The sequence below is a fragment of the Andrographis paniculata genome, unplaced genomic scaffold, assembly GCF_009805555.1.
Source record: "Andrographis paniculata isolate CXL003 unplaced genomic scaffold, ASM980555v1 Contig57END, whole genome shotgun sequence".
NCBI classification, from domain to species: Eukaryota; Viridiplantae; Streptophyta; class Magnoliopsida; order Lamiales; family Acanthaceae; genus Andrographis; species Andrographis paniculata.
Window position 1 is genome coordinate 5,392,433 of NW_026137592.1, and position 17,849 is coordinate 5,410,281.

The following is a 17,849-nucleotide window of genomic DNA, read 5'->3' on the forward strand; positions in this document are numbered from 1 at the left end:
TCATTGATATTATATTTTGCCAAACACTTTAAGAATCATCGTAGTTTATAATTTAACATATGATATGTGTGGTTCTCTATAAGTATGAACGTTTAATTAGAGATACGTACATAATGAATTAAAAAATATACTTTGGTGCGCAAAATTTCATAGTTAAACGTGGAGAAACCCTTAAATTTGAACAATATACCCCCCGCAAAGACATATTTCCTTATTTAAATTATTTACATACTTCTGATACGATTTCATGTGCTCTTATTGAAGAATAGGTTTTATAAGTAACTATGTACATATTTGACATGTAGTAAAAAGACATGTAATCACCATACTATCCTGAAAGCATCGATGGGCACATTCAATGTACACTTTAATGACAAATACTTACCTATAGTATGGATAGTTATAATATGTCTCATATATAATATTTACTTCGCATACCTTTTAAAAAATTTGTTCGTTGGGATATTTTTTCCAGTTTACAAAATGCTAACATCGACAAAGCCAATAAAAACTGTAAAGACTGAGACATATCTCATTAGTTATCCATTAATATATAAATGATCTATATGTTATCCTACAAAATTGGAAATGATATATATATTTTATATGTTTTCCTTAATTACAGGGCTTATCCTACAAAACTGAAAATGAGTTAACATGGACAAAGCCAATAAATGAGTGTAAAGCTAATAAAGAATGTAAAGACTAATAAAAAGTGTAAAGACTGAGACATATCTCAACATATAAATGATTTATCCTACAAAATTGGAAATGATCTATATATTTTATATGTTTTCCTTAATTACAGGGCTTGATTTTATCTTTATAAATAATGAAATTAATCTCATAATTAATTATGGTGACAAAATGACAATTTTATCCATTAAATTAATATGAACTATTGATCTATTTTATGATCGAATGATTATAATTAATTCAACATGGTGCTGAAATATAAGTTTAGCACCATACCGGAACCAAGAGCATATGCACTCTTGTTCTTAAATGCTAGTATTTAACTTGTAAGGGATTGGTGTGGTTTGTGTGGTTTAAAGCCATACCATTTTTTTTTCTGGGATAATTTGGGAATCCGCAGTCGCTATCCTTTAGATGTGCTCTGGGTAAACTTTCGGCCGAGCCTACAACCTGTAAACTAGACCCGAGATAAACCTTTGACCGAGCTTAATAGCCTGCAAACTAGACTCGACAAGACAAGTCACACTAGGCGAACCGTGTGTGATAGGCAAGACTTGAAAGTGTCGGGATTTAAACCCATGACCTCACGGTCATGAGTCCATCCCCACACCACCAGGCCATCCTTTATGAGATTTTTTTTTATTGAAAATACTTTTGTTAGCATTTTAAAAGTAAATTGCATTCATATTTTCAAAATTTTGTATTAAAACTCTTGTGAAGAAATTTTTTAACAATAATGTGTTTTCAAGACGCGGACGTACAAAGGCCTTCTGAACCACTTGACCAATTATCCGAAGCCGAGCTCGTAAACTTCAAGATCAATTTTCCGGCTTAACTCGAGAGCTCGATCTGAAAAATATAAACAAAGATGAAGCATGAAGACCTATCGGCCCGAACCTAACAGTTATACAAGCTCAAATATGATAATGTCATTGCTTATATCATAAGCATTGATATCATTGCTTACATCACATGTGATGATGTCATTTCTTACATCATAAGCATTGACATAATTGCTTACGTAAATGTTTTTTGGGAATGTACTACCATTAACTGCAATCTTGAAAATATATTATTTTAGGAATATGTTGTCATTATTGTGATATTGGTAATATATTTTTGAAAACATGTAGCAATTATGTATATTGGAATATATTCTCCATGAAAATGTATTGTCAATTCAATTATAGTAAGTGTTTTGTCCCTTTCCCTTTGGCCTCTATATAAAAGCCCTTATATTCATTTCCATATCAACTTTTGTTATGATATCTTTTTGTTCCTTTTGAAAACTTGTGTTTTTCATTGTGTTTACTTTCAGAGTGTGAGTGAGTGATTTCTTGCACAATATTTTCAAATCGGGTCTTTGGAATTATCCATTGGTTCGTGGCTTCTAAATTCTTGTAGATGAATTAAGCCTATCAGTTTGTTCTTTTCCCATAATTAGGATTTTAGGTCCAAGATTAAATTCTTGAGGTTCTTAATCAACTAGGTTGGGTATCAATTTTATGTTCTATCTTATTTATTTTCTTTATCGATTTTTTTACATTGATTAAGGTTATTCTTCTTTAACCTGGGAAAAATATACGAACCCACACGGGTTATGTCATTTTGGTATTTGAGCTAGTTAGCTCGAGCTTCTACACTTAGTGTTATTCTTTTTCTTCTCAAAAAAAAAAAATCTGCATAAGAAAAAATAATGAAAAAAAAAATTACAAAAGTTTGTACTAATAAAAAAGCAGCACACTTGCTTGTTTGTTCTATTATAGCTTATGTATTTTCCATCACAAGTATTTTTTGTTTTCTTTTTTTCCCATTTCATTCTAGTTATTTGTAGTTGCTTTCACTCTCTTGATTTTTTTGTCACATTTTTGGAAATATTTCACCGATCTAATTTGTTCTTTATGCAAGACAGAGAGGTATAATACGTAATGAGTGAAACACAAGAGTTATGAGGGCTTATTTTCTAACTAATCTATACATATATTTCCATATTATTTTTTCTAATGGCAGGAGAGGATGGCACACATATTCAAAATGTAGATGCTCAAAGCCTCTTGAACTTGGTGATTAGAAGAAATTACACTATATTACACTCGAAGTGCTTAATGACTGCATGTATAAGTTAGAGTTCAACCAACAACGACAAGGTACTCCACATGGTTCCGAAGTCATTGACGAGGAAGGTGTTCATAAAGGGGGAGTTAAAAATAACACCATTCGAAGAGAAGTCCCAGATCTCCGATGTAATCTTCGTGAACCAAGGAGGCACGAATATGAATATGAGGATGAAGAAGAAGAGTTAAATGATGAACTCCCATGACGGAGGCCACATAACCCCGAAAAAGGTATGATGATGAGGTTGCACCACCCGTTAACTTCCAATTTCTGCACTTTAATGGAAAATATGATCTTGAGGCGTTTCTAGAATGGGAGCGTAAGATGAAGTTGATTTTCGACGTGCAACAACTTTCAGAGCAAAAAAAAATTACGTGTTGTTGTCATGGAGTTCTCTGACTATGTTTTATCATGGTGGGACTAGACCAACCTCTTACGATCTAGACATTAAGAGCCTTCCCCCGCACTTGGAATGAGTTGCGAGGACTCATGCGGAGGAAATTCGTACCACCACATCATCACTGTGAGGTACTAAGAAGGTTGGAAGGTTTGAAGCAAGGATCAAGAACGGTGGATGAATACCACAAGGAGTTGGAAATGTTGCTGAAACAACCTAATGTTGACGATGATTCTGAATGTATTACGGCCCTTTTCTTCAATGGGCTTAATCAAGGAATTGCTGATAGTTTAGAGATGTATTATTACGTGGACTTTGAGGAGATGGTACACCAAGCCATTAAATTGTAAACACAATTGAAGAAAAAAAATAAAATGCACATACATCAAAGGACACTGCAACCGAAAAACATGTCAAAGCCGCAAACTCCCTCAACAACAAGTAAGGGGAAAGAATGCGGCATTCCTGCATCATCACACTCAAAGGGTACGGCATCTTCTCCAAATAATGGATCCACTACTCGCACTCGGGATTTATTTTGTTTTAAGTGTCAAGGACGAGGACATTTTGCCAATCAATGTCCTAAAAAGAGGACCATGATCATCACTTCCACTATAGATTATGTATTCGAATCCAATGAGGATAGGGAGGAGGCCGAAGAGATCAATCCAGAGGAGGATGAGTCCATAACCAATAATAGACCGACGTTAGTGACTTTGCAAGCTCTAAGTACTTTGCCCAAAAGTGTCGAGGACACGGAACAAAGGGATAATTTATTCCATGGGAGATGGAAAGTGGGAGAAAATGCATGTAGCTTGATCATTGATGGAGGTAGTTGTACTAATATTATGAGTGACCTTGCAGTGAAGAAGTTGGGTTTAAAAATCCTTGTTCATCCAAAGCCGTATAACACTACAAAAAAGTATCTAAGTAGCTACAATATTTTGAACTACTAAAATTTTTTTGTAGTTAAAACGTGTCATTTAGCTACAAAAACTAATTTTATCGCTAAAATTAAATTATGTACTATAAAATTAATTTCATCGCTAAAATGTTTTTGCTATGATTCTATTATCATAACAAAAAGGTTTTAGCTATAAAATTATTTTTCATAGCTAAAATAATTTTTCTAAACAAATCATACATATTTTGTTACTAAAACTCTTTTGTATGAATTTTAATTTTATAGCAAAAGAGCTTTAGCTACGAAATCATATTTTCGTAGCTATGTATCTTTTATTAACTTTCATTGCAAAAAAACTTATTATTTTTTTGTTATGAAAGCTATATTTGTCGGTAAAGACCTTTACTAACGCGGTATAGGTGGCGAAATGAATTTTGTCGCAAAAAATATTTTTGCTATGAATTATTACCTTTTGCTACGATTTTTTTTTTTTTTTGTAGCTAAATTTTAATTTTTTTGTAGTGAATGGTTAAATAAATGTGGTGAGATCAATATTCGTAAACAAGTGAATTTGGAGTTTGAGATTCAAGACTATTGTAACACCCCCAGTTGGCTCATACTGAAAATGCTACCGCCACACTGCATCATGAGGTCGTCATCTCCTACTTCGGTCCCCACAATACAGTGTTAAGGCTAAAATTAACCATAAAAACGCATTATAACATAACAAATCTGATTTATGAAATATGTCATGTCATACCTTTTAAAATAGAGTCTAATTCCCGTTAATCATAAAATACGTGTCATGTCATGCTAATAGGGAAATTATGCAACAAAGATATCAAACTTGACAACAATGCACATCCACATATATATATACATCTGCCAAACTGCGCAGCCGGAATAACCTCGGCTCTATAATAATAGGCTCATTACATCTGTCTAAGTTAGCAGCCGGAATAACCTCGGCCTTGTAATAACAAGATCACTAGACCATCATCAATAAATAGCCGGAAAATCCTTGGCTTAAGGAAGGACCTGATAAACCTATAATAATTGTTGATGCCGATTTTCAACAATAAAAAGTAAAATCCAAAAAATAGAAATTATCTTTGAATTTGATAAAATAAATGCGTGAGATTAAGAATCCCTAGACACCGTACGATATATAAATAAAATAGGAAAAATAAATGCTACAGACTGTAAAAGTAAAATGGTGATCCCCAAAAGCAATTCACTGAATTTGATTTCGATTGAAGATGGTTTCTTTATGCCATGAAAGGACCTATTTAAAACCCATGTCAACTGCCACGACCAGGTCGTGCCTTCGTATCCGCTTTCCAGTTGTAACTTCTTCTAACCGCCTTAGAACTGCTTCTCACCCGACCTGCATATCCACTGCTACGTCTCTTCTTGCCCGCCTTCCACTTGTCCGATCCGTTCACCGGTTGTAACTTCTCTTAACCATCTTAGAACTGCTTTTCGTCCGACCGGCACACCTGTAGCTACGTCTCCTCTTTTTGATTGACCAGCTGACCAATCCAGATGCTAACTGGTCGCTAGACCAAACGACCAATCAGTCGCCCAATCAAGCGACCACCATCCAGTCCCTTCAAACGGTTGAACAACCATTCGTCCAGACGATTCATCGGTCGCCCTATCAAGCGACCACCATCCAGTCCCTGCAAATGGCTGAACAACCATTCATCCAGACGATTCATCGGTCGCCCAATCAAGCGACCACCATCCAGTCCCTTCAAACTGCTAAACAACCATCTGTCCAAACGATTTAATCGATCGCCCAATCAAGCGACCAATTGACCGCCCTTTCAAGCGACTGAACTACTGTTTGACCAAATGACCGGCCAATCGATCAGGAGATTAACGGGTCGCTTAATTAAGTGACCAATTAATAGACATTTCTTCGCCTGACCTCCTTTTGACTGACCCCCGTATCGGCCGTCTCATCTTACTTTGCCCGACTTCCTTTTGACCGACCTCCGTATCGGCCGACTCATCTTTCTCCGCCCGACTTCCTTTTGACCGACCCCCGTATCGGCCGCCTCATCTTACTTCGCCCGACTTCCTTTTGACTCGACCTCTGTATTCACCGATATCCGAATCACAGGTTTCTCCCGAAAAAACCCATTTCTTAATAATACTTGGGCCGTTTAGCTTATATTTAGACCCATTTAGGATCCCACTGCCATTAATAGGCCCATTCTCGAAAACCCTGCACATTGGTTTTTTTCTTACTGAACAACTTGGCTCCTCCCGCCCGACTCCTAAGCGTCACTTCTCGTGACGTTTAGGAGTTTGCAGTACAAAGTGCTATCATTACACTGTTTCATGTCACATCGTGGGGTTTATGTAAAACCCTTCTCTTACCCTTCCATATTTACGCAACCCCGGGTCTCCATCGGCTGTCCTTCAACCGACTCCTCTTCCTGCAGAAGAGGAGCTGCCAATGATCCGTTAGCCATATGAGCCGTCAGGGAGGCAGGCCTCTCCTCCGATTTTGCCTTCGCCTGCCCCGCAACCATCACAGGTAACTGCCAAGAAATTTCCATATGATTCTTTTATAAATCTCTGACTCTTGTATTATTATTTCAACTGGGAACCTCATGCGGTCGCAGTGGTGCCCGAACCCGACTAGGTCGCGGAATTGCCCGACCTAGTCGTGGCACCACCCGACCACGCTGCTGCGCTGCCCTTGCAGCCAGCTGCCCTACCTATGGGCGAGGATCCTTTGGTTGCTCTCCAACCAGTACAACCGATCCCGCCGCCTCACGACATAGAGGAGATTTCTTCCTCAAAGTCGGGCGAGGCTTCGGTCAATTTTGCACCAAGGGGTTCGGTTAGTATTTTCTCTCATCCATTTTCTAACTTTCACTTCTTCTTCCTTACTTAACATTCTCCTTTCAGGGTATGGAACTGGCCGTCGCTCACCGTCTGCAACCGGGACATGGCCCCTTCTAAAGCCACGGCCGCTCTAGATCAGGTAAACTTCATCTTTATATTGTGACTGATTCATTCTGCTCCCCCATATTCTAACAACTTCGTTTCAGATTGCCCAAGAGATGAATATATTGGCCCGAGTGAACATTCCGACTCCCATCAGATTCATCATAGAACGCTGCGCCGACCTGTCCTTCGCCGACCTGAGTTTAGCCAACCTCGAGGCTTTAGCTCAGGTCGCGATAGACTTGTTGGTGTAGCCCATACTGGAGTCAGAAGCCCCCCCGTCCTCGATCGGATGATGGCGAGGATCACCGAACTTCAAACTAATCTACCTCTGATCCGACCTCCATTATCCGAGGCCACATCATCTCAACTGAACGCTGATCCAGCCAGTCTTGAAGCATCCTTGAAGAAGTTCTACAAAGACCTTGACCTTGCCAAGGCTACGCTGGACGAACTCCGTCAAGCACGACAAACGCTGGCTCTCCCGAAAGACGGAAGAACTCAGACGTTTTCAGGAACAGTTGAAGTCCCTGGATGACAACATCCAGGAAGGGAGTCGCCTGGTGGAGGCACATTACCAGACCCAGATGAGTCTCTGCGAGCAACTCCAGATGAGGCTTACCAGTGTCGGCGGACAACTCGCTCGGAACATAAATGGGCCGATCTCCGAACTGCCCTTAAGGCCCTGCTTTCCTTGTAATTTCACATGTAATATGTATATAACTCCTAAACTCAGTCTATATATGCATCCTACTTTTTAGAACACAGATCCATGTTCTTTGTATTTTTACTAAGTTAGGAATCAAACATCACAACACCTATATATACTCCACTCCTTTTACGGCAAATACTATCAATACTCACCACATCACACTCAAAAATGGTTTCTCCTTGCATTCGCGTCCCTTCTTCCAACTAGGAAGGTTCTTTTCAACCATTCCTTGTAGGTAAACACCCCATAGGTCATCATGCCGAGGACATGATACAGGTGCTCAAAAAACTGGACTTTTAAATTTAAATTTTCTGGCAGAGGAAGAAGAACCATACATCGCACAATCCATTTAATGGAACGCGTATCCACCAGTTATGAACCCTTTATTGATATACTTACCCGCATTTCTGATCTCGACCATCAACACTCTCCAAGCTGCGTGTTCTTGTTGAACGAGAAAGCCAATCTTTACAAGACATGAAAGTCCGCACAGAACAAGACCTTCAAGAAATGCAAGATCAATGAGATCGTTATTGTCTCAATTTAGACGACCTCTTGGATGAAGAACCTGAAATGTTTTCTACGAGTTGGGATGAAACCTCTGAACCAGAAGGCAATCACCCTTGTGTCACCCTTTCGGATGATGATTAAAGAACCTTTTCCTGCAGGTTCGAACCCTTTAAAGGGGTTCCTAGATTTTTGTAATAAGAATTAATGACAATGTTCTGAAAAGGCAAGAAAATACCTCTTCAGATACTTAGCATTAAAATTTTCATGTACCAGCTTTCCTTCCTGATTTACAATAATGAAAGCTCTATTTCCAATTGCTTTGTGAATAATGAAAGGACCTTCCCAATTAGGGGACCATTTCCTTAACTGGTCCCCCTTTTTATACGTGGGCAAAATTGTTTTCCACACCAAATCCCCTTCTGCAAAACTCTTTGGGTACACTCTTTTTCCATAATATTTTGCCCTAATCTCATTTTGTCTAACTACTCGATCTAGAGCATTTAACTGATCAGTGTCTACCTCCTCCAATTGTTGCCATATTGCTTGTATACATGCCTCATCATTACTCACTATTGTATTTGTCACTCTGGGTGAAGACACAACAAATTCAGCAGGGAGCACAGCATCTTGCCTGAATGTTAATTGGTAAGGGGAGAATCCAGTAGAAGTATTTCTACTATTTCGGTGGGCCCACAATGCTTGAGGTAGCAACGCGTGCCATTTCCTTGGATTTTCTTCAACCATTTTCTGGATAATGCCGATGACAATTTTATTTGCTGCTTCGGCCAATCCATTAGCCTATGGGTAATATGGTGAAGAGTGATGCAATTTGATGTTAAATTCGGCCAAAAATTCAAAAAATATCTCCCCGTTAAACATCAAACCCTGATCGGTTGTAAGGGTATGAGGAATCCCAAATCGATAAATAATGTGATTGAGTACGAACTCAATCACCTCTTTTTGCGTCGCATTCTTCAAAGGGACTGCCTCTACCCATTTGGTGAAGTAATCAGTTCTTACCAGAATGAATGATGTTGCTTTGATGACGTCGGATGAATTTTTCCTATTACATCCAACGCCCAAGCCTTGAATGGCCATGGCTTAACCGCCTGAAATTCTACTGTTGGCAGATGGTTTAATTGACCATGCCTCTGGCACTCCTGACACCCTTTAGCAAATCTGATGCAATCATCAAATATCTTTGGCGAATAAAATCCCATACGATGAATAGCCCATCGCATATTTAGTCCTGCGCGGTGTGCCCCACAAATTCCACCATGAACTTCTTCCATTACTTTGATGGATTCTTCTGGCCCCAAACACCTCAATAATACTCTTTCAAAGGTTCTCTTATACAAAACTCCTTCAATAAGCCGGAAAATTAATGCTTTCAGTCGAACGCTCACATGAGTCACAGAATTTGGTGATTCCAGATAGAATTTCAGTTCTCCAATCAGTATCGGTATCGATGCTACCGATCATTTGCTGGCAGGCATTCTGAGCCAGATTATCTGCTTGTCGATTCTCTATTCTCGGTACATGCTCGATAACCACCTCCGCAATTCTATATAATAGGCGATATACCAAATCTCGATATTGACGCAAATGAGGATAATTACAAGCGTACCGTCTTAACACTTGATTGATGACCAATTGAGAATCTCCACAAATCATAACCGACTGCTCTCCTTTAGCGATAAGTGCTTCCAGACCCAAAATCAGTGCTTCGTATTCCGCAGAGTGATGAGTCATCTCTTCTATTTGAAGCTGCAGACTGATTTTCCGGGCTCCTGGTCCTTCTAATATCACTTATGCTCCTGATCTTCCTTTCGAACGAGAACCATCAAAAAATATTTTCCAGGGACTAGTACCTATATATGGTACTACCTTGTTTTCTGTTGGTTCGTTGCTCGTAATTTAGCCAATAAATCATCCACTACCTGCCCTTTTACTGCCATGATAGGCCGATGTAGTAACGCAAAGGGAGCCAGTCTAATTGCCCATTTCATTAACCTTCCTTGCATGGTTGGTCTGTGCAGAATTAATCTGATCAGATCCACTTTGAAAACTACCTCGGTTTCTCTTGGCAGAATATAGTGCTCCAACCGAGTATATGCGAAGACTAGAGAATAGCACATTTTCTCGGGCATAGTATAATTCAACTCTGGTCCTGCCAGAGTTTTGCTTAAATAATAAATAGCCATTTTCCTTACCATCCTCCCATTCTTGCGCTAGCAGACTACTCACCACATCGAAATTGTTCGCTATATACAGTCGAAGAGGTCGATCTCCTTTTGGAGGAACCAACACGGGTGGTTTTGTTAGTGCCTGCTTAATTTCTTCTAACGCTTCCTGCTGTTCCGGACCCCAAGAAAAATCGGTTGCTTTATTCTCTAAAAGCTTTGTGATGGATTTTAACTTTCCTGTGACATTTGATATGAAACACCTCAGGTAATTTACCTTTCCCAACAAACTTTGCACTTCTTTGACCGACCGGGGCGGTCACATTGTTAGAACAGCTTTAGTTTTGTTCGCATCGACCTCTATCCCCTTTTCATGTACCAGAAAACCTAGGAAGTTTCCTGCCGAAACTCCAAAAGCACATTTTGTTGGGTTCATTTTCAGGTTGTACTGCTTCATCCGTAGAAAAGCATTTTTTAAATCAACCAGATGTGTATCAAAGTCAGTAGACTTAATGATTACATCATCAATATATACCTCCATGGACTGCCCGATCAAATCGTGAAAGATGGAATTCATTGCCTGTTGATAGGTTGCTCTAGCATTCTTTAAACCGAATGGCATAACTGTCCATCGTATATCCCCAAAGCTCCTGGACACCTGAACGCAGTTTTGGGTATATCTTCCTCTGCTAGTGAAATCTGATTATACCCCACATAACTGTCCATCAGGCTTAGAATCCGGTATCCTGCTGCCAAATCGATCAACATGTTAGCTACGGGCATTACATACTCATCTTTAGGAGTGGCTAAATTGAGATCTCTGAAATAAATGCAGATCCGAATCTTTCCATTCTTTTTGGTTACCGGAACAATATTGGCTAACCATTCTGCATACCGACAGGGTCGAATGAACCTAGTTTCTGCAATTTCTCAATTTCTTCTTTGATCTGTGGCAGCAATTCTGGACTAACTCTTCTTGGTGGTTGCCTATATGGCCTGAACCCTTTCTTAATAGGCAACCTATGCTCAATTAAATCGCGTGCCAACCCGGGCATCTCGGAGTAATCCCATGCCAGACACTCCATGTGGTCCCGAATTAGCGCTACCATTTGCTCATGCTGGTTTTTAGATAACAAACCACTTACCCTGACCATCTTGGATATCTGTTTGGTTTCTATATTGTATTCAATGAGAGGATCCTGAGTTGACAAGGAAGGTTCTGTCTTTTCCAAGAGATCAGGCCAGCGAAAACCTTCTCCCTCATCAACATTATTGTTGGAACCTTCCGTACCATGTAGTCTAACCATTATTTGGTTTAAATAAAACTGGCTAATCAACTCGTCACATTTACTTATTTCTTCCGTAATTAAACTTTAATAAATGTAAATTTTTTTGGCTAACAACAGAGCCATAAGACAGAAGAATGTTTTTAATGAAACACATAACCCTGCGCAGTGAGCTTACAGCCCTTCCATGGATATTCGTCTACTACACCTGTTTGTTAAATTGGAGGTACATACTAAGAATAAAGTACGGACTCTTCCACAACTTCTGTGGAGCCGAACGGATTAGTGTTGACATCCATTCTGAACACTTTATCTCCTTTCCAAAACATAATATGCTGATGGAGAGAAGAAGGTACGCATTTGGAAGCGTGAATCCAATCTCGCCTTAGCAAGACCGAATAAGTAGTATTGGCATCTACCACAAAGAATACCGTTGAAATCACCTTTGGTCCGACTTCAATAGGGGCTACCACCATCCCTTCTGGTTTCGTTGGTTGCCTTGTGAAGCTTGTCATCTCGATATCTACTGGAGACAGATCACCAATTCCTTTGCCCAACTTCTTCAAAGTTTTGAGAGGCATGACATCGAAGATGGCTCCATTATCAATGAAAACCTTGTTAATCGGCTTACCACAGATGTGAGCGTTAACATATAATGGTTTCAAGTGTAGGATCGCTCCTTCTGGAATAGGTGGAAAAACCATAGGTGGGGGACTGCCGTGTGTATATCCGGGACTGCCAGTCATTGCCGCCCATTCTGGTTCCTCTTCCTCCAGCTTTGCCCATATGGGCTCTTCTTCTTCCTCGAACCATCACATACCCGTCATCCTGACTTTGAACCCGGCTTTATCAATCTTCACTATCTTGCTGTGCGAAGCCCTCGTTTCCTCTGGAGCGAACGTCCCAAAGATTATCTTAGGAACTTCTTCTAGAACAGCTTATATTTCGGGATCGATTTTGATCCGTCTACAGAACTGATACCGAAAACACCTAGCCTTCTTGATAGGCCTTTCCATCTCCCCGTGCTCCTGCAATTGGTCCCTCGCATTTTTCCTTTTAGGTGACTCATCCTTATTCTCCTTCCCTTTATCTACTCGTCTCCCGTGCCGAGCTGCATACCTGCGTTTAGCATTACGGATTTGCGTACAATTCATACCTGGAAATTGTGGATCCATATCTATGGGTAACGACTTTCTGTTCCGACTCCATTTGTCATGGATTGGTTGTGGCTTGCGCGTTGGTCGATCTCGCACTACCACTTTATCTTTCAACTCCACTTCGAAGGAGCCATCCTTTTTATCCCATTTCTCTGCCACTCTGGTTTCACAAACCTTGAACTTTTCCTCCTGATCAAGCTCCCGCTCCTTTGGCTTACGCTCCTTTTGCTTGGTATCTTCTTTATCATCTTTTTGTGTGTCTTGTGAAGATCGCATAGAGATTACAGCAGTAGTTACCTTTAGGAAGGGCTGCTGCTCTACTCCCATCGTCACGTATTTGAATCTCCCCGCTTTGATAGACCTCTGAATTTCCTTTCGGAAATGCGTACACTGGTTAGTGTTATGCGTAAAAGAATTATGCCACTTACATTATGGCCTTCCCTTTATTTCCTCCTTTGTTGCTAACCGTTGTCCTTTAGGGATGCGAATTTGCCCATCCGCTAGTAGAATATCGAAGATTTCATGTGCTTTAGACGCGTCAAAGGTCGGTTGTTCCCGCTCTTCTGCCCCTGGAAGGGGCTTCAGTTTGGAACACACATAAGGCTTGCCGTTTACAATTTCAGCCGCCATTTCTTCAACGCTACTTCCCTGCTCATCATCTGGCGCATACATTTCTGTATCGATATTGGCCATCTGCTGGACCTTGTCCCGCCGGAAACTGTGATCTTTTTGTCTAAAAAGAGATTCTAACCTTCCTGCCTTGGATGCTAAACTGGCTAGATCTCGAACATCGTGGGCTGTTAAAGCCTCCCGTAATCTGGTATGCATATTCCTGACCACCAAATTGGTCATCTCGCTCTCCTCAATGACTGTTGGGCTACGTCCCTTCATTAGTCGTATCCGCTCTATGAATTGGTAGGCGGTCTACTCCGGCATTTGCCTGATTTCCAAGAGGTCTGTGAGTGAGACCGTCGGGAGAGGGTTAAAGAACCTTACATGAAAAGCTGCCTCCTAGCCTTCCCAGGTTTGCAACTGTCCTGGTGGAAGATTAGCAAACCAGGAAAAAGCTGTTCTCGTGAGAGATAATCCAAACAACTGTCCTGGTGGAAGAGTAACTTGGATGGTGACATCCCTGGTGGTGAATGAGTGGGTTGAAGAGTAATCCGTGACAAAGCCTGATCTAGCATGTTTTGCATGAGGTTTTGTTGCTCACGCAACATATTCTGCATGACCAAAGTTTGCTGATTGTTCAATTGTTGAACATAAGACACCCAATCTGCAGGTGCTTGTGGTGCTTCCCCTGCATTTGGCATGGCGGGTGGTAAAATTGTTTCTCCCACCGGTGTTGAGGATACTTGGGGCTGTGAGCCTGCCATATGGATCCTTCTGATGATTCGGCCGGACCTCACTCATATAAAATTTTCTCTTGACGTAGGATCAACAATCTTGCCTTTCTCCCACTGTGGTCGCCAAATTGTTAATGCCGATTTTCAACAATAAAAAAATAAAATCCAAAAAATAGAAATTATCTTGGAATTTGATAAAATAAATGTATGAGATTAAGAATCCCTAGACACCGTACGATACAAATAAAATAGGAAAAATAAATGCTACAAACTGTAAAAGTAAAATGGTGATCCCTAAAAGCAATTCATTGAATTTGATGTCGATTGAAGATGGTTTCTTTAGGCCATGAAAGAACCTATTTAAAACCCATGTCAACCGCCACGATCAGGTCGTGCCTTCGTATCCGCTTGCCAGTTGTAACTTCTTCTAGCCACCATAGAACTGCTTTTCACCAGACCTGCATATCCACTGCTACGTCTCTTCTTGCCCGTCTTCCGCTTGTCCGATCCGTTCGCCGGTTGTAACTTCTCTCAACCGTCTTAGAACTGCTTTTTGTCCGACCGGCACACCTGCTGCTACGTCTCCTCTTGTCGATTGACCAGCCAACCAATCCAGATGCTAACTGGTCGCTAGACCAAACGACAAATCAGTCGCCCAATTAAGCGACCACCATAGAGTCCCTTCAAACGGTTGAACAACCATTCGTCCAGACAATTCATCGGTCGCCCAATCAAACGACCACCATCCAGTCCCTGCAAATGGCTGAACAACCATTCGTCCAGACGATTCATTGGTCGCCCAATCAAGCGACCACCATCTAGTCCCTTCAAACGGCTGCAACTATCTGTCCAGACGATTTAATCGATCGCCCAATCAAGCGAACCAACTGACCGCCCTTTCAAGCGACTGAACTACTGTTTGACCAAATGACCGGCCAATCAATCAGGCGATTAACGGGTCGCCAATTAACAGACCTTTCTTCGCCCGACATCCTTTTGACCGACCCCCACATCGGCCATCTCATCTTACTTTGCCCGACTTCCTTTTGACCAACCTCCGTATCGGCCGACTCATATTTCTTCGCGGACTTCCTTTTGACTGACCCCCGTATCGGCCGTCTCATCTTACTTTGTCCGACTTCCTTTTGAACCGACCTCTGTATTCACCAATATCCTAATCACAGGTTTCTCCCAAAAAAACCCATTTCTTAATAATACTTGGGCCGTTTGGCTTATATTCAGACCCATTTAGGATCCCACTGCCATTAATAGGCTCATTCTCAAAAACCCTGCACATTGGTTTTTTTCTTACTCAACAATAATATAACGGTCATCCGGTCACTTTCATATACCCACCATACGACTCCCACAATCAATACATGGATAGCCGAACGTTGTCACCATTAACCACAAGACGCCCCATAGTCTGTGATAGCAAAGATAGGACCCCCAATGACTAGCCATATCCTGTGTAATGTAGTAGAATCCATGCAACCTGGAATCACCCAAGGGAAACCCGGAAACTCTACTCCTCCTCGCGCGCCCTAACGGGATCACGTTTGGAGTTTGGCAAATGATCCTAAACTACCGGTAGACCTCACCAGGTGCAAATCTAATGAGTGGAACAACACCGAACACGAATGATTAGACCAAATATGTCTCAACTACAATGGGTCTAATCCTTGAATGAGCGTGCGACTAAGTCACCCAGTTGTCCGACTACTATCGTCCACTATCGCCAAAGTGTTACGGTACATCGGGGTTGAATATCTTAACCCCAGATGATGCCGTCGCCTAGCACTACCGCACACGGCGACTGAACGATAGATCCATAAAAACATATCCGATAAACCGTGCAATATGTGTGCAACATGTAAAATAAGTGAATTTATTGAAAAGGGCTGGTGAGACAGCTCACCTATCCTCTTTTTCATAAATTCACCCATGCGATCAAATACGTATATCAAATATTATAAACAGTGAAATCTCCCACATGCATACGCACACACATATATATATATATAAATATATACATGCACTGAAAAATGATTCACATAATATCACATTCACATATTAATCAGAATCACATGCAACATGCATACCTAATTTCTTAAAATTAGATTTAATTCCTTACTGCTTACCTCTTATCGACACTCCCTAGCTTTTGCAAGCTCACCCAAATCTCCTCCAACATACACCTGCCCTATTATTTACTCAAATCAGCTGAGCTATATGCTTATTCATAGGAGTTACCTGCTTATTCAAAAGCTAATTTCTATAATTAGCTCGTTGGGTTTCAAACTTTTATATTTAGTAGACTACGATATTCTAGCTATAAAACTCTTATACCTCATAATATTTATATCGCCCGATTATTAAATAAAAATACTTAAAGATATAAATAAACAGGCAGGTGCAGTACACTGCCGTTTTCAATTCGGCTCGAATCGATACGAAATTCTCAGAATATAATGCTAGGACTACGAATAGGCTATTAGCTAAGGAAATTCGTCGATTAAATAGCCAAATAGTCATTTATGAATTTTTTAAAGAATTTCTAATTTAATATCCCCAATATCGAAATTCATATTAAAATCTATAATTAAATTATACGTATAACAAAGAATACAATATCGGAATCGAAATCGAACAGCTAAATCTTTTTCTTTTTTCTTTTCTTTTTCTTCCTTCTTTTCTTCTTCTTTCCCTGCGTTTCTTTTGCTTCCTTCCTTCGCAGGTAAGGTTGTTTGATATATATATATATAATTATATTATTATTATTATTATTATTATTATATTATATTATTATTATTATTATTATTATTATTATTATTAATGTTATTATTTTATATATATACTTATATTTATATATTATTAATATCATCGTTATATCACCTTATTATTACTATTATATTGTTATATATATAATATTTTATATTTATCTTCATCGATATTTATCTGTTTAACAGTTTTTTAATCATAATCAATAAATAAAATAGGAATAAAATTTATTTCAAAATATTAATTTCTTGATCCCAAAATATTATAAAAATATTTATTTGCTATAATAATATTATTTTATACACTCCAAAATCGGGGCATTACAATTCACTCCCCCTTAAAAGATTTCGTCCCCGAAATCTAAACTCAAACGCTTAACAACACTACTAAATTAAACAAATGCGGGTATGCTTTGAACATCTCTTGTTCTACTTCCCACGTGGCCTCTTCCGCTCCATGCCGGGACCACATTACGTTCACCATACGAATATCTCGGTTCCTCATAGTTCGAACCTTTGTGTCCATGATCCAAAGAGGCATTTCCTCATACGAAAGATCCTCATTTAGCTCTAACTCATCCGGAGATAAAATATGAAAAGTGTGATACATGGAACACATTATGAATTTGTTCCATGGAATTAGGAAGTGCTAACCGATAAGCCCAATCCCCAACTCGATCGAGGATTCCATAGGGTCCAACATAACTCGGACTTAATTTTCCTTTAATCCCAAACCTTCTAATACCTTTCATTGGAGATACTTTTACCAGGACGAAATCTCCACTTTGAAATTGACCTT

The 17,849-nt window shown here is 39.8% G+C and overlaps 2 protein-coding genes across 2 annotated transcripts; both read right to left on the minus strand.

Annotated features, from left to right (window-relative positions):
* Positions 1-8,137: 8,137 nt before the first annotated feature.
* LOC127256892 (uncharacterized) lies at positions 8,138-9,396 on the minus strand. Its single transcript, XM_051283118.1, has 4 exons — positions 9,253-9,396; positions 8,534-9,096; positions 8,388-8,479; positions 8,138-8,289 (listed from the first exon to the last, which is right to left on the minus strand). Exons 1-4 carry the CDS (start codon positions 9,394-9,396, stop codon positions 8,138-8,140), a joined length of 951 nt encoding a protein of 316 aa, XP_051139075.1.
* Positions 9,397-12,000: 2,604 nt separating this feature from the next.
* Positions 12,001-12,513, minus strand: LOC127256893 (uncharacterized). The gene has a single exon (XM_051283119.1). It carries the CDS (start codon positions 12,511-12,513, stop codon positions 12,001-12,003), a length of 513 nt encoding a protein of 170 aa, XP_051139076.1.
* Between the last annotated feature and the right edge of the window lie 5,336 nt (positions 12,514-17,849).

Bases quoted from the DNA above. Each gene is read 5' to 3' on its own strand.
- LOC127256893 (XM_051283119.1), bottom strand. From the start codon at position 12,513: ATGACTGGCAGTCCCGGATATACACACGGCAGTCCCCCACCTATGGTT.
- LOC127256892 (XM_051283118.1), bottom strand. From the start codon at position 9,396: ATGGCCATTCAAGGCTTGGGCGTTGGATGTAATAGGAAAAATTCATCC. The intron at 8,480-8,533 runs GTATTTTCTTGC...ACAAAAATCTAG, and splicing joins AATGCTAAGTATCTGAAGAG to GAACCCCTTTAAAGGGTTCG. The intron at 8,290-8,387 runs GTTTCATCCCAA...CATTTCTTGAAG, and splicing joins GATTGCCTTCTGGTTCAGAG to GTCTTGTTCTGTGCGGACTT.